This window comes from Citrus clementina, unplaced genomic scaffold (genome assembly GCF_000493195.1).
Source record: "Citrus clementina cultivar Clemenules unplaced genomic scaffold, Citrus_clementina_v1.0 scaffold_8, whole genome shotgun sequence".
Lineage (NCBI taxonomy): Eukaryota > Viridiplantae > Streptophyta > Magnoliopsida > Sapindales > Rutaceae > Citrus > Citrus x clementina.
The window spans coordinates 6,128,079-6,146,603 of NW_006262022.1; the positions used below are offsets into that span (position 1 = coordinate 6,128,079).

General features: G+C 32.0%; 1 protein-coding gene across 1 annotated transcript; it reads left to right on the forward strand.

The window, feature by feature from the left end:
* Positions 1–13,066: 13,066 nt before the first annotated feature.
* Positions 13,067–15,279, forward strand: LOC18035436 (probable cysteine protease RD19B). Its single transcript, XM_006423340.2, has 4 exons — positions 13,067–13,645; positions 13,999–14,118; positions 14,364–14,613; positions 14,777–15,279. Exons 1-4 carry the CDS (start codon positions 13,160–13,162, stop codon positions 15,046–15,048), a joined length of 1,128 nt encoding a protein of 375 aa, XP_006423403.1. The 5' UTR covers positions 13,067–13,159; the 3' UTR covers positions 15,049–15,279.
* Positions 15,280–18,525: the final 3,246 nt, after the last annotated feature.

Sequence of the window (18,525 nt, forward strand, 5' to 3'; positions counted from 1 at the left end):
AGTAAGAAGTAATTGCGAGTTGACTTGGACTGGGAGTACTGGAAAAGTTGTAAACAATTATTAAGACGGGTAATTTTAATCCCACCCCCAAAATGTTTTGATATTTGACATCGCGACCCAAATGATTTTCCGCTTACCACCTCATAACCATTCCGTCCGAGTCCGCCGTTAAGTGAAACGACTTTGCTTTTAAATTTGTTCAAATGACGGATATGTCCCTTTTTTGAATTGCATTGATTGCAAATACCCTTACAACTAAACAAATTTTCATTAAAAATACAGTTTTTTTTAACACTAATTTAAAAAATAAAATCTAAACCCAGTTGAACAACATGCAATCCACACTTTACAGTAAGCAACAATCAAAGAATTAGCAATGAACTGTTAAAAAAGAAAAAAAATTATAGATGATTGCTAAATTTTCATTAAAAATACTGTTTTTTTAACACTAATTTAAAAAATAAAATCTAAACCCAATCGAACAGCATGAAATTCACACTTTATAGTAAGCAACAATCAAAGAATTAGCAACGAACTGTTAAAAAATAATAAATTGTAGATGAGTAATACAATTTACTTCGAGTCAAACACCGAACATTAACACCGTTTTAATTAATTTTATTTTTTTTAATTTTAAGTTCAACTTTTGCATTTTACCTTTTTTTTTTTTTTTGTCTTCCCAACCACAGACCCCCTTTATCTTCCTTTTGGGCTACACAATTTAGCTGTGGGGATGCTTTGTGATTGGAGAGGGTTGTAGCTGTAAAAATAATGATAAAAAATACAAATAACATTTTTTTATATAGTTTTACTTAAATAAAACAGTACGTTTTAAAGTGTCAAGATTTAATTCAATGCAAATAACATTTTCGATTGTAATAGATGGAATTGAGTTCAATTCTATTTTGAGTCATCGTCGAAAGACAATCCAATGTCTCTAACACGTCATCTAAGAGAAAGGGAGGAAAAACTAAAGATAAATAACAAAAGAATAAAATTTATTTTCAGTCTATTTGAATCGATTAATTAAATGGACAGTTACACTCTTCGTACGCGAAAAAAACTTTGCGGGCGCGGTGTCAAATGTCAAGAAACTTGGTGGTGGAACCAAAAATTTCCCATAATTATAGTAGTCAAAGATTTAGATGGAAAAGCGGCAAATGACAAAGCGCTTCGTTTTTTGACAATTAAGAGGGTCAAATCCGACATTTTGTGTTGTTGGATTTGTTTCTGTACCCACGGTCCCATTTTAAACTTCAAATTATTCATGATTGATTTGAGGACAAACATTTTATGATCATAATATATAATCCCAACTTATTTTTTTAATTGGACGTGTCCGATGGAAATAAATTTTGGACGATCTTGTTGTGACAAGATTTACATAATAGGATAAATTAACTGCTAATGGATATGTTATATTGCATTAAATGATGACACATAATGAGGATTTGCTATTAATTTGCTTTTTGGATAATTCTATCGGAAATGCCAAAAAGTTATGGTTGTTGGCGTGAAAATTTGTATCGCCCAATATTCGATTCATACGGTTGTTTTTATTTGTTCCTTTTTTCAGTCGCTTTCATCACGAAAAAGAAAAAGAAAAAGAAAACAAAAAAAAATCCCTTCCGTTCCATCACTCTTCCTTATAGATTGTATCCAACAAAATATGCTTCAGCACAAAATTATAATAAATTAAATCAATTTCATCTCCAACTAAGGTAGCAAAATAATATAAAATGTTTATATCCGATGACAAGTAATATAAATATCGATGGATTAAAATGTTATATGTTAAGAATAAATAGCAATTACAATGGTATTATAAAAAAACTATTGCCAAATAAATTGATTCATACAATTAAATTATTTAAGTAACCTTTTTTTAATCTCAAATCGATTATTAAAAGAATTTTCCTAAAAATACAGTATACATGAGTCTTTGTTATATATATATATATATATATATATATATAATATCACATTATGAAATCTCAACGTCAATTGACATGGATAATTATCTTCAAATATTTATGTGTCTTCTCAGCATAACACTATCATATTAATATTATTATATATAATCATTTTTAGGTATGAGTGTCTTTATATTTTTTAATATAGACACATCATAAAATAATGCGGTTTAAGAGAATTAAAAATTAACTCTCTCAATTCTCATTATTTAAAAACATGTATTAAAAAAAGAAAAATTATCAATTGTATATCTTTATTTTACTCTGCTATCAAATTTACTACAACACTTTCAGGGTATATCAGTCGTCCACCCTAAATTGACAAAATGTATCTGCCGTCCACCAAACCGTTAGTTACCGTTTAAATATGATGACGTCAAAAGGGTAATATAGTCTTTTCACATTATTCAAGTGATAATTTAAGGGTATATAAGTGATAATAAGAGATTTTAAGAGTATACAAGTGATAATTTTTAAGGGTTAAATCGTCAATCTATTATAGTTTTATTAACTTTCAAACGGTAGCTAATGATTTAGTGGTCAGCATATAATTTTTGTCAATTTAGGATGTACGATTGATACACATTTAAAGTATTATAGTATTTTTTATAAAAACGTAAACTTAAGATATACAAATGATAATTTCTCAGAAAAAAAAAAAAAAAGAGTGTCCGGACTAGAGAACAGCTCTTATCATATATGTGTGTATATTTATGTTTTTCTAATGAACGGGTGAGAGTAAAAGTTGCGAAATTCAAAATACAAAACTTCAAGCATCTGATCAGAGCAAGTAGTAACCAAATGGACTCTCAAAAGAGAGAAAAGTAGAAGAAAGGTTAAAGAAGCTTTGATTGATTTGTATCGCCCACATTATCGTCATCTCCTTCAATTGGTGACTCATGAAAGTGCCTTTTTCAAAATCACGTACTTCCTCACACTTTTCATGGAGCGTGTGTCCAACGAAACATACTTTATTGAGATAATAAAAAATAAATAAAAAAAGAATAATTCTATCTTCTCCAGACATTATTATATCCGTGTTTCCGGCTTTAAAGTCAAAGTTCTATATAAATTTTAAATGTCATCCACTGATGATTTTATCCAAATTCAATAGACAAAATTTAAAATCAAAATATAAGATTTAATATGATTAACTTATCGACTAGTGTATTTTTTTTCTTTTCTTTTTTCAGAATATTACATTTGCAGATATATATATTTTAAAGATTCCTTACTAATGCATAGTCGAACCTTTTCCAAGGTGTGAATATGAAATGGAGACCGCACCTTAAATGTTCACGTGATCAATAAACATTTAAGCAACCTTAGTTTTTTACCCTTGAAACCGACAATCTTGAGATCGAAGAAGTGGGGGCGGAAAAGTCGGAAAAGCTCTTCGTTCCTAATTATCCTGTAATTAAATCAACCAGAACCATAAAAATGCATAATTACAATGGGATTTCAATCAGTGACTTTTAAGATTTCGAGTAACAACAAAAAATAATGCCAACTTTGATCATAATATTGTTACTTATAAGAGATTCAATCTCAAGTGAATATATATTTATCAATTGGAATTTGGTCATTCAAAGGGAAAAAAAAAGCTCTTAAGATGATATCTCATAAAACACCAGTAAAATGTAAAATTATTAACTAAGAGAACAATTTTTACTCTTATGTATACAACTCTACATAATCTAAACATGTTTTTATAGTCAAAGTAAACTTTTTTTTTTTCATATCCAACATTCGAATTCCTTACATATGGACAAAATGGGAAGTGCCGTGCGTAAAGTATACAGTAGCTAGACCTTATATCGGTCCCAAATTTAAATGAATGGAAAATATATATGTCATTAAATTTGTATGTTTAATTAGATATGATAATAGAATCTGAATCTAGCCCGCATTCGTAAGGATTTGGAATATCCAAATCTAGAAAAGTTCATATCCACTTATTAAAAATACGGATTCGGAGGTGGAAAGGTTAGATCCACTTATATCTAGATCCAGATCAGATAACCTGATCTGATTAAATTAAAAACACACATTAAAAGTTAAATTAAAAATTAAATTTATTTAGGGATTTATGATGTTGTTGTATGTTATTCATGTTAAATTGTTAATTGCTGAATTGTGATTGAATTTTATTTAATGTTATTACGTAAATTATATATATAATTATTGAATTTTGATTTTGCGGATCCAAATATTTAAAATATCTTACTGCATTCGTTGCGGATATTACTCGTATTTAAATCTACATATTTTTTTATAAATTCAGATGTGAATCCGAATAGAGAAATGTAAATGCGAATCTGAATCCGATTTACCCAACTCTATGTTTAATAGAAAATCTTAAAAACAACTCTAAAAATTTGCTGTGTTACGGTTCAATGTAACATTAGCAAGACCCATAAATGATCGTTCGCAAGACTTTCTGCGTGCTTGAAATGTGTGCCGCCCACGTTGCTCATGGCGGGTGTAACGAACGTGGAAGAAGAAACACTTGGATGGGCGAATCTTATCATTATCACATTTATGTCATGTCAGCTTTTTGGGCTTTTCGGGTTTTTTTTTTTCACCCAACTTTTCTCAAAATATGGCAGGCCCATTTGAACTTTTTAAATAATTTTTGCTTCGCATCAGTTTTTGGTCCATCCAATCTTCTTTACTAGTTTGAAATATCCACTCTCATTTTTTTTTTCCTTTTTTTTTTAAATTTGACATAATATTAAAATATTTAGTTTGAGTAATGAATAGCATGTATAAAATGTATTTCATTGCTACTCTAGTTTGTATGCATGGTAATTTTTTTAAAGTATCATCAATAATCAAAATTATAGTGAGAACAAACATTATCTTTGAAAGAAAAACCAGTGGGGACTGTAAAACAAACATCAAATACGCAGTAGTTGTGGAACTTTTGGGGCAACACTCGACACTCGCTTGCAAATTTGGTTACAAAGCATGTGTCTTTATCAGATTCTAAATGGACCCATTTTAGAAGGACGTGGGCTTGTTTTGAAAATGGGTACAATCATGTTAGAAGAGGGGCCTTTGGGCCTGGGGCTCAACTGAATACTAATTTTGATTTCAAGGTCTTTTTGATTTTGTAGGATCACACCTCATCAGTTTCTTCAAGATATTTGTTTCCTTCACTTCATCACCAAGTAACCGTAAGCACTAGTAGAGATGGCAGAAAAGTTCGTCCGGACCGGACCTGGCGTATGCGGTCCAGGTAAATATTACGGCGTCAGCCACCATAGCTGGTCTCACTCAATTGTTTTGTCACCATATCAACTGCAGCCTCGCCATCACAGCCATGACCCATGAGGTATTTTTTTTTTGCTATTATTTCAAAAAAAATGATGAAATTGAGTATTTGGCATTATTATTGTTAGGTGTTATATATATATTAATTATTTTCTTGGATGCTGGAAGTGTTTAGAAGCATGAATAATCCTGGAAGTTTAAATTGCTTTCAATTCTCGTTATGCACTAAAAAGGGCAGAAATTGTTCTTTAAAGACAATGCTTCTTTGGCACGATTGCTTCTTAACTTCATCACATTTTGCAATTTGTGTTTGTTGTTTTATTGATCTGTCATTTCTGACTTTGCTTGGAATTGGTACCTGCCTAGTAACTGTTTGGCTGAAACTGGGGACGTTACTGGCTTACTGGTTTATTTCGATGGATATGAATTTGAATTGTTTTTTTAACTAATTTCAGTTATGGATAAAAAATATAAATATATATCAAGGACTTTAATAGATTCTTAAAGAGGTGCCAATAGTTCCAACGTTAACACACTCGTCCAAATGGATATGAATTTGAATTGTTGCTTCTAATAGTTGAATTTAGATTTTAGATATGCTTAATGATAATTTTTAGATTGCTTTAACTTAATTTGTTGCATAACATTTAGGTTGCTTGTAAGTTAATTTTGTTATATAATATTATAACTATGTAATTTGCATGATTATTTATAATTATTCATTATTTTTTTAGAATAAAGAGCAGTGCGATGTCACAGTCACAGTCAGACAATATAGAAATTAATTCTTCAAATACTCCAAATTTATCTCGGAATGTTGAAGATAGCTATGATAATGAGGTTGAGGAGATTTCATTGTCAACTGTTAAAGATAAAAAGGGAATGAAAGTCTCTACAACTTGGGATTACTTTACAAAAGTAACTATTAATGGAGGAAAAAAAGGCAAAGTGCATGCACTGTAATGCAATTTTAGAAGCCAAATACACATCGGGGACCACGAGCTTGAACAGACACGTGAAATCTTGTTTTTTGAAGAATCAATGAAAAATACAAGAAGCACTTCAAGGAAGTCTCAAAGTGCTCAAAAGAGAGGATGAGAGTTGTGACATTGGCTTTGACAGTTTCGATCCAAATATTTTGCGGAGTTTGATTGCAAGGATGGTGGTGATGCATGAGCTTCCACTTAAATTTGTGCAATATAAAGGCTTTACAGAAATGATGGCACATGCCAACCCCGTGGTTAAGCCAATGAGTAGAAATACATTGAAGAATGAGATTTTGAAACTTTATCATATTGAGAAGGTTAAGACTTTGCATATGTTGGAGAAAAATCATGGTAGAGTGGCTATTACTACTGATTTATGGACAGCAAGTAACTAGAAAAAAGGATACACGGTTGTCACAGCACATTTTATTGACAACTCTTGGAAATTACATAGCCGAATTTTAAGTTAATTTTTAATTTTTCTATAACTTTTTATTTGCTTAATTTTTCTTTCAATTTTTTATTACTTATATTTGATTTCTTTTAAAGTTTAAATTGTTATAATATTTTAAGTTTGTGTATTTAATATTATCACTTGAATATTTGTTAGGTTTATTTATGTTCCGAGCCCTCATACTGCTGAGGCCATTTCTAATGAGTTGGTGCAATGTTTGTTGGATTGGAACGTGGATAAAAAGTTGTCTTCAATGACCTTGGATAATTGTACCACTAATGATGCGATGGTGGAGAAATTGTTATTAAGGTTTGATCTCGGTACCTTAATTTCCAATGGTAAATTTTTTCATATGAGATGTACTGCTCATATATTGAATTTGGTTGTGCGGGATGGGTTGAAAGTTATAGAAAACGGGGTTGGAAAGATTAGGGAGAGTGTTAGTTACTGGACACAAACACCAAAACGATTTGAATCTTTTGAGCTAGTTGCTAGGCAACTGAAAATTAATTGTAAAAAAAGTTTGAAGTTAGATTGTCCAACTCGTTGGAATTCTACTTATGCCATGCTTAATGAAGCATTGATGTATAGAAGTGTTTTTTCTCGGTTACAACAGCGTGAGTCTCAATATAAGAGCTTGCCTAGTGATAGTGAGTAGGATTTGGCAGCCACAATGGTGGAGCATTTGAAATCATTTTACATGTTAACGGAGATGTTTTCGGGTACAAAATACCCTACTGCTAATTTATTTTTTTCGTTAATATGTAAAATGAAAATGTCAATTAATGGGTGGCGCACTTTCGATAATCTTGCTATTAGAATTATGGCTGATAAAATGGTTGATAAGTTTGAAAAATATTGGAATGAAATTCATCCGATGTTAGTTGTGGCTGTAGTTCTTGACCCGAGATATAAGATGTTGTTGATTGATTTTTATTTCCCAAAGATCTATGGTGATACAACAGATGAGCATATTGAGTGTGCACGTCAGCTTTGTCATGATTTAGTGAAAGAATATGAAATGAAAGCTATGATTTTGAGTGATAGGCAGGATGTTGGGTTGAATGATGTTCCTTTGGAATCTTCTTCGCCGAATAAGTATTGGGATGTAGATGAGTTTGAAACATTTTGAAGTCGAAATAAGCGTGTTAAGGTGACTAATATCCTATTTTGGGCGAGTTGGCCAAGGATATCTTAGCCATTCATGAAATATAAGTGTGCAACCCAAGGGGGGGTAAATTAAAATTTTTAAAAATTATCCTAACAAATCCACACAACAAGCAATCTAATGTCTTAATAAAAATTGAAAGCAATAAGTTCAATAAAAGCACAATAACTAATGAGTTAGAGAGAAGAGAAACAAACACACGAATTTTTACGTGGTTCGGTAATCCCCACCTACGTCCACGCCTCCAAGCAATCCAAGCTTCAGGATTTCACTATTCAAGTCTTTCCAAGGCTTCAACCGTTTACAATTGACTTCAAGGTGTCAATGAACCTTTACAACAAAGAGATTATCTCCCAATCTCTTCACTCAAGTGTCTCACACACTCAAACTCTTATAATTAATATGCAGAAATGAAAGTTACAATAAAACTCACTCAATGAGTAGATATTCAAAAATGAAGAATAAGGAATGATTCAATGTTTTGTGTTTTGCAAGTTGAAGGCTCAAGATATCTCGTATGCTTTTTGTTTTTGCTTGTTGGAGAGCTTGACAATGAATTGGATTTGAGTTTTTATAGTTTGAGCTCAAAAACTAGCCATTATGCACATTTTGGTCGTAACCGGCTTGTCGTTTATGGACATCCGATTAGCCACTTAATGTTACTTTTATAGTCAGAATTTTGAATTTCTGAACATCCGGTATGCCGCTTGTGAAATCCGATAAGCCGTTTAAGTTTCAGAAACACTCTGCCCGAATCCGGTCTACCGTTTGTCAGGATCCGGTTAGCCGCTTGCTACAGTAACTGCTACAGTGAAATATTTTCTAATTTTATAGTTTGACCCCAAAACTTTATAAAACCGTATTATGACCCAAAACGTTATGAAATTTTTCAAATAGGTCCAATTTCAGAATTTCTAAATATTACTTTATTACTCCTAAAATATTCTAAAATTAAGATATGACCCAAAATATGTGAAATTATAGAATGACCCAAAACATTTAAAGATTTTCAAATAGGTCCAAATCCGAATTTCAAAAACAATATCAAAGGTTTAAAAATACTTTCATTTTAGTCCAGAACACTTTGATTCCATAACATCATTTTCTTATTATAAAAACACAATTCATAAATCTTTATTTAATCAATACATGTAGTTTGTTATCATCAAAATCAATATCTATAGCCATATAGGCTAACAATTCCTATATCCATTGTTGCCTCTGAGTCCGCTTTTAGTACCGGAGGCAGATTTTTGAGTCCGCATCGTAGTAGACTTCATCCTAACACTTTGGAATCCTTGATGTGTGCTCAAAATTGGATTTGGGCTTCTTCTCAAGGTATAAAGTTATTTGAATTATGTTATAGTATTATTTGTTTGCTCAAAATGCTTTTAAATCTTAATATGTTATTTTTGTTATTAGGTGGAGTTTCGGAAAATGAGATTTTTGTTGGGGAGGAGTTAATTTCAGATGATGATGATGATGGGGCACAATCGTCGAGCTGCTTGACATGAAGTTATTATTTACATATGTTACATTATTGTATTTTAAACTCTTTTATGAATTACGTGTGTTTGATATTTTGGGATTTTTATATGTTATGTTGGTTATTGATATTGGAGTTATGATATGTATTATGTATGCTACATTTATTTAGATTTATTTGATGATTATTGTCATGTTCAATTTAAATTTTAGATAAGGATTGAATGAATTTAATTTAGAAATTGAATGAATTTAGGTAGTAGATAATAGATTGAAATGATTTTTATTTTTTATTTACTTAAATTTATAAAGTAGATTGAAATTGAAATAGTTAAGATGTTGTAACAATTTATTATAGAATTTTTTTCCCTTTTTAATTTTAATAATTCCATTAGATGTTTGCCTATGTTAAGATAATAAGATGTTTTGGTTTTCGACTGTTACCGGTTTGTTAGAACTTAGAAGTAAACAATTGTTTTGGCTGCATTTTTTTTTTCCAGTGCTTTCACCTTTGAAAATGCGGGTAAAGAAAACCCGAAAAAAAGCTCGTGCCCGGATAGTGCCGGGCATAGAAAAAATCCAGGCATGGTCCGGGTCCGGGTAGCTACGTGTGACATCTGAGTCAGGCCCGGGCAGCCCCGAACCCGGACCTAACCTGGACTTTTGCCATCTCTAAGCACTAGGTTGTGTAGCTCTTGTTGACGAGAAGATTGGAATACTAACAAGTTGTTTAATTTATTTATTTATTTATTTATTGAAGAGTAAGGAGAGTTTATTTTTTGTTATGTTATACATAATTCAACAACCCAATTTGTTAGTTAATAATTTATGTAATTTTTCACTGTATTTGTTTAATAGAAATACATTGAAAACAATATGAAAAAATATTATTTCAATTTGTTCATCGTTTGCTTTCTTCTTTCTTTTTTTCCATTTTTTATTCACATAATTTTAAAATTTTTGTAAGTTCATTCATTGCGACAGATCATGAGATAAGAGTCTTAAGTTCATAAATATTTGGCCACGTAAGGGTGACAAATCTCCCCATTGGGCCTACCGAGCCCCACCAAAAAGACCCTACAAACAGCTACTGCAAAGGGTTGTACGAGAAGCTGCCCTCGAACAAGCTCATGTGTACTTGTCCGATAGCTTTAAATGGACAGTCACATAGGGAGTGCCCCGACCCAGAAAGAACCCATTATATTTGAATTTACAATAATTTTAGGTCCTTTCTTAAACACTCTTACCTGATTTAGAGAACAGTAAATCACACCTCGACACATTCAAAAAGACTAGAAACGCCCTCGGGATGCTCAATTGTATAAAGTTAAGATCATTTCACTAAATGCCATCACCAGCATGCCTTTAGCCTTTAGTTATGTTAGATGATCATATAACATACATGATTCTTCCACAATCATTGGATTTTTATTTAACAGTTGTTAAAGAATCATACATCTTATATGATAATGTAAGATAACAATCTTCATACCTTTAACAATTATTTTCTTCTTTTTAAAACTTTGCACAGGTCTTTCCTCCCAAATTCTTCCCATAAATCCAGAGAGATCATTATCAATAATAAGTCTTTATGTAGTGTTTGGTTTGAAGAAGAGTAAGGAAATGAGAGGAGAGGAAAGTGGAAGAAAGGAGAGGAGAGTATATTGAAATTCTTTTCTAATGTTTGATTTGTTACAAAATTATACAAAGAAAGGAAATGTCTTAACTTTTATTTGGACAATTTCACCCTTTAGTGTTGAACTTTCAATATTTACCATAAATATAATTCAAAAAATTAAACAATAAATTTATTTAATCTACTACTTAAATAACTAATAAAAATTTTGTTTTAAGTAATATAATTATATTTATAATTAAACTCTATTCAAACAGTTTATTAACATAATTTTATTTTAAAATTAGTTTAATTTAATTTGTTTCTAAATAAATTATGACATAATACAAATAATTTCTTAATTAATATATCATAATTTTTCATTTTTATTTGAACAAAAAAAAAAATAGAGTTGCCGCCGCCGCCGCGTCCACCGCCAACCACCACTGTACCATGTCATTCTAACTCGAGAATTATATGAAAACTATCAGAATTTGGTGATCTATAGATTGAAACAACTTATTTGGCCGAAATACTTGATGTTTGTTCGGATTTGAGATAGTCAAAAAAATTTCAAATTTCTTTTAACTTGATTTGAGGAAGATAACTTCATTTTTTCACTTGTTTGACATCATAATGACGTTGCTCGTAGGCCGGCGACTCCAACGGTACGGCGGTGACATCCCACGCGCGGGTTTCAGCGGCGGCAATGATGGCGGTCCGGTGAATGTTAAATTTGTATTTCAATTTTTTAAAATTAATTAAATAAATAAAGTGATTTTATTAAATTATTTAAATCATTGCTTTAACTTTACTAATACAAAATTAATTATCTACAATATTAAATTGATAAAATAAAATTATAAATAATAATAATTTGATAATATTAAATAAGTCAATAAAAGATTGAAGGGTAATTTTGGATGTTTTGACTTCTAATGGAGGAGGAATTCAAATTCATTACTCTTTGTTATGAAATCTAAATTCTACATTATGATGTATATTAAATTCTAATGAAAATTAAATTCTTATAAATTATGATAAATCAAACAAAGGAAATAAAAAAAAATTAAATTACTTTCCCTTCTCCCTTCCTCTCCTTCCAACCAAACACCTCCTTAAAATATTTTGGTCCACATAATGACTTGACTAGAATTTTACCAAGACATTAGTTGATAAGGGAAAAAAAAAGTATGTTAATGATTCTGAAATTTGAAAATTTAGGGAAACAAAATACATTAGTGATTCTAAAATTTGAAATTTTCATTGTTTTAAAAATTATTTTCAGAAAATCCAAACTAGAAAATCAAACAATTCATGATTCCTTTCCCCCGGTATGTTCAATAATTTTGTATGTGGCTACCTAGTAATTTACTAGAAACGCAACGTCAACAACTCAACATCACCATATCACCGTATTTTATTGCCCATCCGCTACATCCCCACCGACCAAAACGGAAAAGAAAAGAAAAAATGACAGTTTCAACCTATCCCCTTTAGTATTACAGAACATTTTTTATGAAAATAAGAAAAGACACACACAAAAAAAAAAAAAAGAAGAAGAAGAAGACAAAAGTCGGTTCCTGCTGGGGTCGTATAATCTAATTAACATTCCAATCCGCAAGTCTTTGTATGAATAGTCCCTATTTCAATGGAAACATAAAACTACACGACAGCTCCCATTTTCTTTGTATCCAATCACGTTCGGTTAGAACTAACAAGGCAAGCAACTTCCGTTCCCTGAACTCTACACTCAACTCGTGCCACGTGCTCTATGTCCATTGCCCCTTCTTCTCCTTCTCCCCAAAGCAATGCCCAATTAGAATATATAAAAAATTATAAAATAATACGTTGGCTTTATTTTGATCAGTTATTTTATAAAAATACATATATTTATTAAATAGTATTTCTCACGGTAATTAAAAAAATAAAAAAAATTCTAAATATTATTTAGAGTATGGTGAATAAAATTAACCACCGTAATTTTGTGCTAAGTAGAGATGTAAATCTTATCCATAACTTGCTTTTTATTTAAAATATATATATATATTAATTCATATAAAAAATGATTTTAAAAAAATCAATAAGTATCTGCTGGTTCGGGTGTGTGTATGTGGATCTATATATATATATATATATATATATATACACAGACTTACCTGCTAACGAACGCTTCTATTGATATCAGCATTGTCTAAAAACATGGGATCTAAAACAGTAGTTTTCTTTCTGGTCTCTCTCGTCGTCGTCTCCGCCGTTTCATCAGGGACGTTGATCGACGATGTTGATCAGCTGATCAGGCAAGTAACGGACGGCGGTGACGAGATCCTAAGCCACCACGAGAGCACCAACAACGACCTCTTGGGCGCAGAGCACCACTTCTCCCTATTCAAGAAGAAGTTCAATAAAGCGTACGCTTCGCAGGAGGAGCACGACCGTAGGTTCACTATTTTCAAGGCCAACTTGCGACGCGCCGCGCGTCGCCAGAAGCTCGACCCGAGCGCCACCCACGGCGTCACTCAGTTCTCCGACTTGACTCCGGCCGAGTTCCGCCGGACGTACCTTGGCCTCAGGAGGAAGCTGAGGCTGCCTAAGGATGCGGATCAGGCGCCGATCTTGCCTACGAATGATTTGCCGGCGGATTTTGATTGGAGAGAGAAGGGCGCTGTAGGCCCTGTTAAAGATCAGGTCTTTTTTAATTAATTAATCAACTTATTTAAAAAAAAAGAATTGCATTTTTTCGTTATTATTGTTGTTTGTTTGTATTTATATTTTTGCTGAAATTTGTGTCTCTTCACTAAAAATATTATTTTACATTATTGAAGCTTCTATTTGTTAGGATTTTTGTAATTTTCATTTATTTATTTTGAGGTCGTGCTATAGAAAGTTAACCATTTTTTTATTTTTTATTTTTTTTGGATTTCATGTTTGTTAGGGCATTTAGTTTTGGCCTTTGATTTGTTTGTATTATTTAAATTTGAATTTGGATAAAATTATGTTGGATTTGTAATTGATTATTGTTATTTTGTTGTGATGATTAGGGTTCATGCGGATCATGCTGGAGTTTCAGTACAACAGGGGCCTTGGAAGGTGCTAACTTCCTGGCAACTGGAAAGCTTGTGAGCCTCAGTGAGCAACAGCTTGTGGATTGCGATCATGAGGTTTGTGAATAGATCTCACTCTTGGATTATAAGATTACTTGCATGTATATAATGTATATAACCGTTTGAATATTTGTTGCCTTAGCTAATTTTCTGTACAGTATTATGACCCCATTATATGCTATTTGCTTGTACATTGAAAATTTTGTCCGCCCAACCCCCCCGGCCTGAAAAGTTGCCAATTAAGCTCATGTCAGTGCTTCTAATTCTTCTAATTGAACTGTAATGGTTATATCCGTCTGCAGTGTGATCCTGAGGAACCAGGTTCTTGTGATTCTGGATGCAATGGTGGGCTTATGAACAGTGCTTTTGAGTACACACTCAAGGCTGGTGGGCTTATGCGGGAGGAAGACTATCCTTACACCGGCACTGATCGTGGCCACGCCTGCAAATTCGATAAGAGTAAGATTGCTGCCTCAGTGGCCAACTTCAGTGTTGTCTCCCTTGATGAGGATCAAATTGCTGCCAATCTTGTGAAAAATGGTCCCCTTGCAGGTAAATAATTCCTTCTTGCAGATGGTTTCATGTCATGAGGATCTTTTCTGTTCATGTCTAGGTTTGCAGTGGCACTGTAAATCAGAATTTCACTCTGGTAGTTTAATTAATGGAGATGTTCATTGGCTTTAACCGTAATACCTCTTTCTTTGTTTGAATGCAGTGGCCATCAATGCCGTGTACATGCAGACATACATTGGGGGAGTTTCCTGCCCATACATATGCTCGAGGCGATTGGACCATGGAGTGTTGCTCGTGGGATACGGTTCAGCTGGCTATGCTCCAATCAGGTTGAAGGAGAAGCCATACTGGATCATCAAGAATTCATGGGGTGAGAGCTGGGGAGAGAACGGATACTACAAAATATGCAGGGGTCGCAACGTCTGTGGAGTCGATTCCATGGTTTCGACCATAGCTGCTGCTGTTCGTGACTGACTCCAAGTAAGGAGTAGGTTATAGTAGCAGATACAGGTCCATTGGATGTTTTGTATATAAAGCATGCGACTTTAATGTTGAAACAATTTCCTCAATGCATAAGAAATGATTTCTTATTGCATCTGGGTGTCAAACTGAAATGTCTCAATTATGTCATTAAGTGGAACTCCTTTGTTGTAAGATTAAGACTGTTATCTGACTTTATATAAATTTGGCAGATCAAGGACATGACATCAAATCTTCCGAGCTTAAAATGCTCTTTGGAAAGCGTAACACTTCCTTTCAAAAATATGAAATACCTATTCAAATCACTTATTATCATAATGGAGTCATTACTATAGTCAATGGGAAGAGTATTAATTTTACAAAAGGGGAATACTCTACTTCATTCAAACACATTTATGTTTTTTAATCTTTTAGTTTGTAAAATAAAGGATTTTCCTATCGAATTGGGACTGAATATGAAAATGGTAGATTTATTTTGTCAGGGAGTTTATAAGTTAGGAATTTCGTTGTTGGAAGGGACCCTGAATATAACAAATTTATTTGGTAGTATAGCTTTATGAAATTTATAAGTTTTCGAGTAGGCCAGTTATCAATTTAGTATATGAGTTGTGATATATTTACAAAGTTAATATATCTTAATTGATATGGCAGACACCAATATGAGAAGAAAAAACAAATCGAGTGACCTTTTGTTGTCCTTCGTTCAATACAGAACCTTCATTGTGAGATTGGTTGAAGCCAGCTTTAGCGTCAATCCGAGTACTCATCTCCTCAGTACCCATGTTGTGCCAATAGAATGAAAAATTATGATGCGTCAGAATTTATGTCATTCTGTTGCCGCAACTCTCCCTTACAACCCACGGAAGGTACCTAATGCAAACATAAGGAGTGTCACGTACTCAGCCTTGTGAGGATTTTATAGTTTATACTGCCAATGGACATTGCAAAAGAAAATTTTAGGAAAAGAATACAAGTCCCATGTGAACGTATTATTTCAAGCAATTGCGGGTTGTTAGAGATGAAAGGAACACTCTGTCTGATAGATGGTGTGCTGCCTGGGAAATCAAGTAAAGCTAACAGATGCCGGTTGTCGTTTGCTTCATAATCTAAAGTGCATAGACAATACAGTTCAAGCACCCCATTCATTTTATAACAAAAGACCAAAACCTTATATTTTTGGCTTGATGTATCATAGACCAATGACTTGAAGCAGCAAATTAGAACTAGATGGTGTACAAGGCAGTACCTTCTGTCAAGATAACTGATGACATCATATACATAAGAGCTGGCCAATTTGCTTCGATAGAGAACAGTAGTAAACTACCACAAGATCCAATTGTATCGACTCTATCCTCATCTTGGACACTCAAAGCAGCAAATTTCCTAGCTCTCATCCCATTCTCTTCTAATTTGTATTAGAAGTACTGAGATCCAGGTAACCTGGACCTAGCGGCAGTCATAATCTTTGACATCTGACGTTGAATGTGAATGTCTAGAAGTTAGGATCAGAGATCATACTGAACCAGGCCTTACATACACATTTGAATATGACTATAGATTTTGTAGGAAGTGTAAGTAAAATCTCACACATAACATCATGAGTCTTCGGTTTCGACATTTTCAATATGAGCAAAGAGAAATGGGTTGACGATTTCCTTCTCGCTTTTCTTCATTTTCATCCATCCTCGGAATATATATAACAATTGTTCTTTGTCTTTGAACGTCTGCAACAACATTAGTTTGTGACTTTACGAGTAGTGTTATACAAATAATTAAGCAAATACCCAATTCCTATATAGATGCAAGCACACACAAAGCAAAGGGAGGTTGCCACTTTTGGTTTTCTGTTTACCCAAACAATCTAAAGTTGTATCGTATCCGTTGTGCCCCTAAAGGTTTGGCAAAGTAGTTTTCAAGTAACTTCGTTTTAACCACAATTTTATTTTGATTGAGAAAAGTGAGAATATTTACACCAAAACATGATTTTAGAAAAACAGTACAAATAAACAAATAAATAATTTAGGGAGAAATCGATAATCTGTCTCGAGTCTTGAATCAAGATTAAATATGTAAATTAGCAAACCAAAAACCGAAATTCAATTTACTAAAAGAGTATATTAAACCTCAAATTGGAAGAATTTCGATGGTTACAGAGCAACTCCTCTTCTTTTCAAGGCCACATATTCTCTACTCTTAGGTAGTGTTTACTTTATGGAGTGAGAGTATGGAGTGTGTATTCCTTCCACTCTAGTGTTTACTTACTATTTTTAAGGGGGGAGTGCGATTCCCACTCCATGGATCCCACCTAATTTTGGAGTGGGGAATGAGATTCCCATGGGGGAGGTGGGAGTAGGAATCTACTCTCCCCTCTTCCCTTTTTACCCTCATAATTAAAATAAATAAATAATATCATATTTATTAAAAATAATAATTATAAACATATTTATTTTATTAAATTTAATAAAATAAAAATAAATAAATATTATATTTATTTAAATAATAATATTTTATAAATTAAATTAATTAAAAATAATAATAATAAACATTAATTTTAATAAATATTAATTATTTAATTAATTAATAATAATAAATATTTTATTCTAAGAAAATATTAATTTTGTACTATATTATCAATAACAATGTTTCATTTGTGTTGCTATTATTAATAATTTTTATTCACATAATTTAAATTTAAATTAATAAAAAATTATGATTTACATAATTAAGAATATTAATAATTATTATTAATGTACAAATATAATAAAATATTTATTTTATTTTCCAAATATATTTTTTATTAATTTTTTAATTACAAATTATAATTCTTTAAATAAGGGTAAAATTATAATTTAAAACTATTTACTCCCAATCTAAGACAATGTAAACACATAAATTAAATTCTAGTTTCAATTTCATTCTCTCATTCCAATGTAAGTAAACAACTTACTCTCACTTCCAATCCTAAGATTCTCACTCTAATTCAAAATATAAACGCTGCCTTATATTTTTATATTTATAATCTCCGAGTGATTGACTTCCTTCCGAGGATTTTGGTTCTTTTCCCCCTTTTTTCCTATTTTAGAGATTTTTGAGAATGCGTGTTCCATCCTATCCATTAACGTATTCCCAATCAGTTTCACATCAATTGCGTAACAATGATTCTAGATACCCCTAAATCTACATAGCAAATTCCCAATCACCAAACACGGAGTGATAATACCAAACACTATGTAACGATACTTGAAATGAGTAATACAAACACTTTCATACGATTACGAATAATGTTATCCAAACTGATTTATATTCTGAAATAATGTTATCCAAACTGATTTATACTATGAAATAATGTTCTCAATCAACTAATCATATGTTTATAATATATAATTTATGTTTTCAATCAACCAATCATATTTTCATACGCGTGCCTCTTACTTCCTGTCCAACAAAACCATCTTCATCCTTCACAGTAAA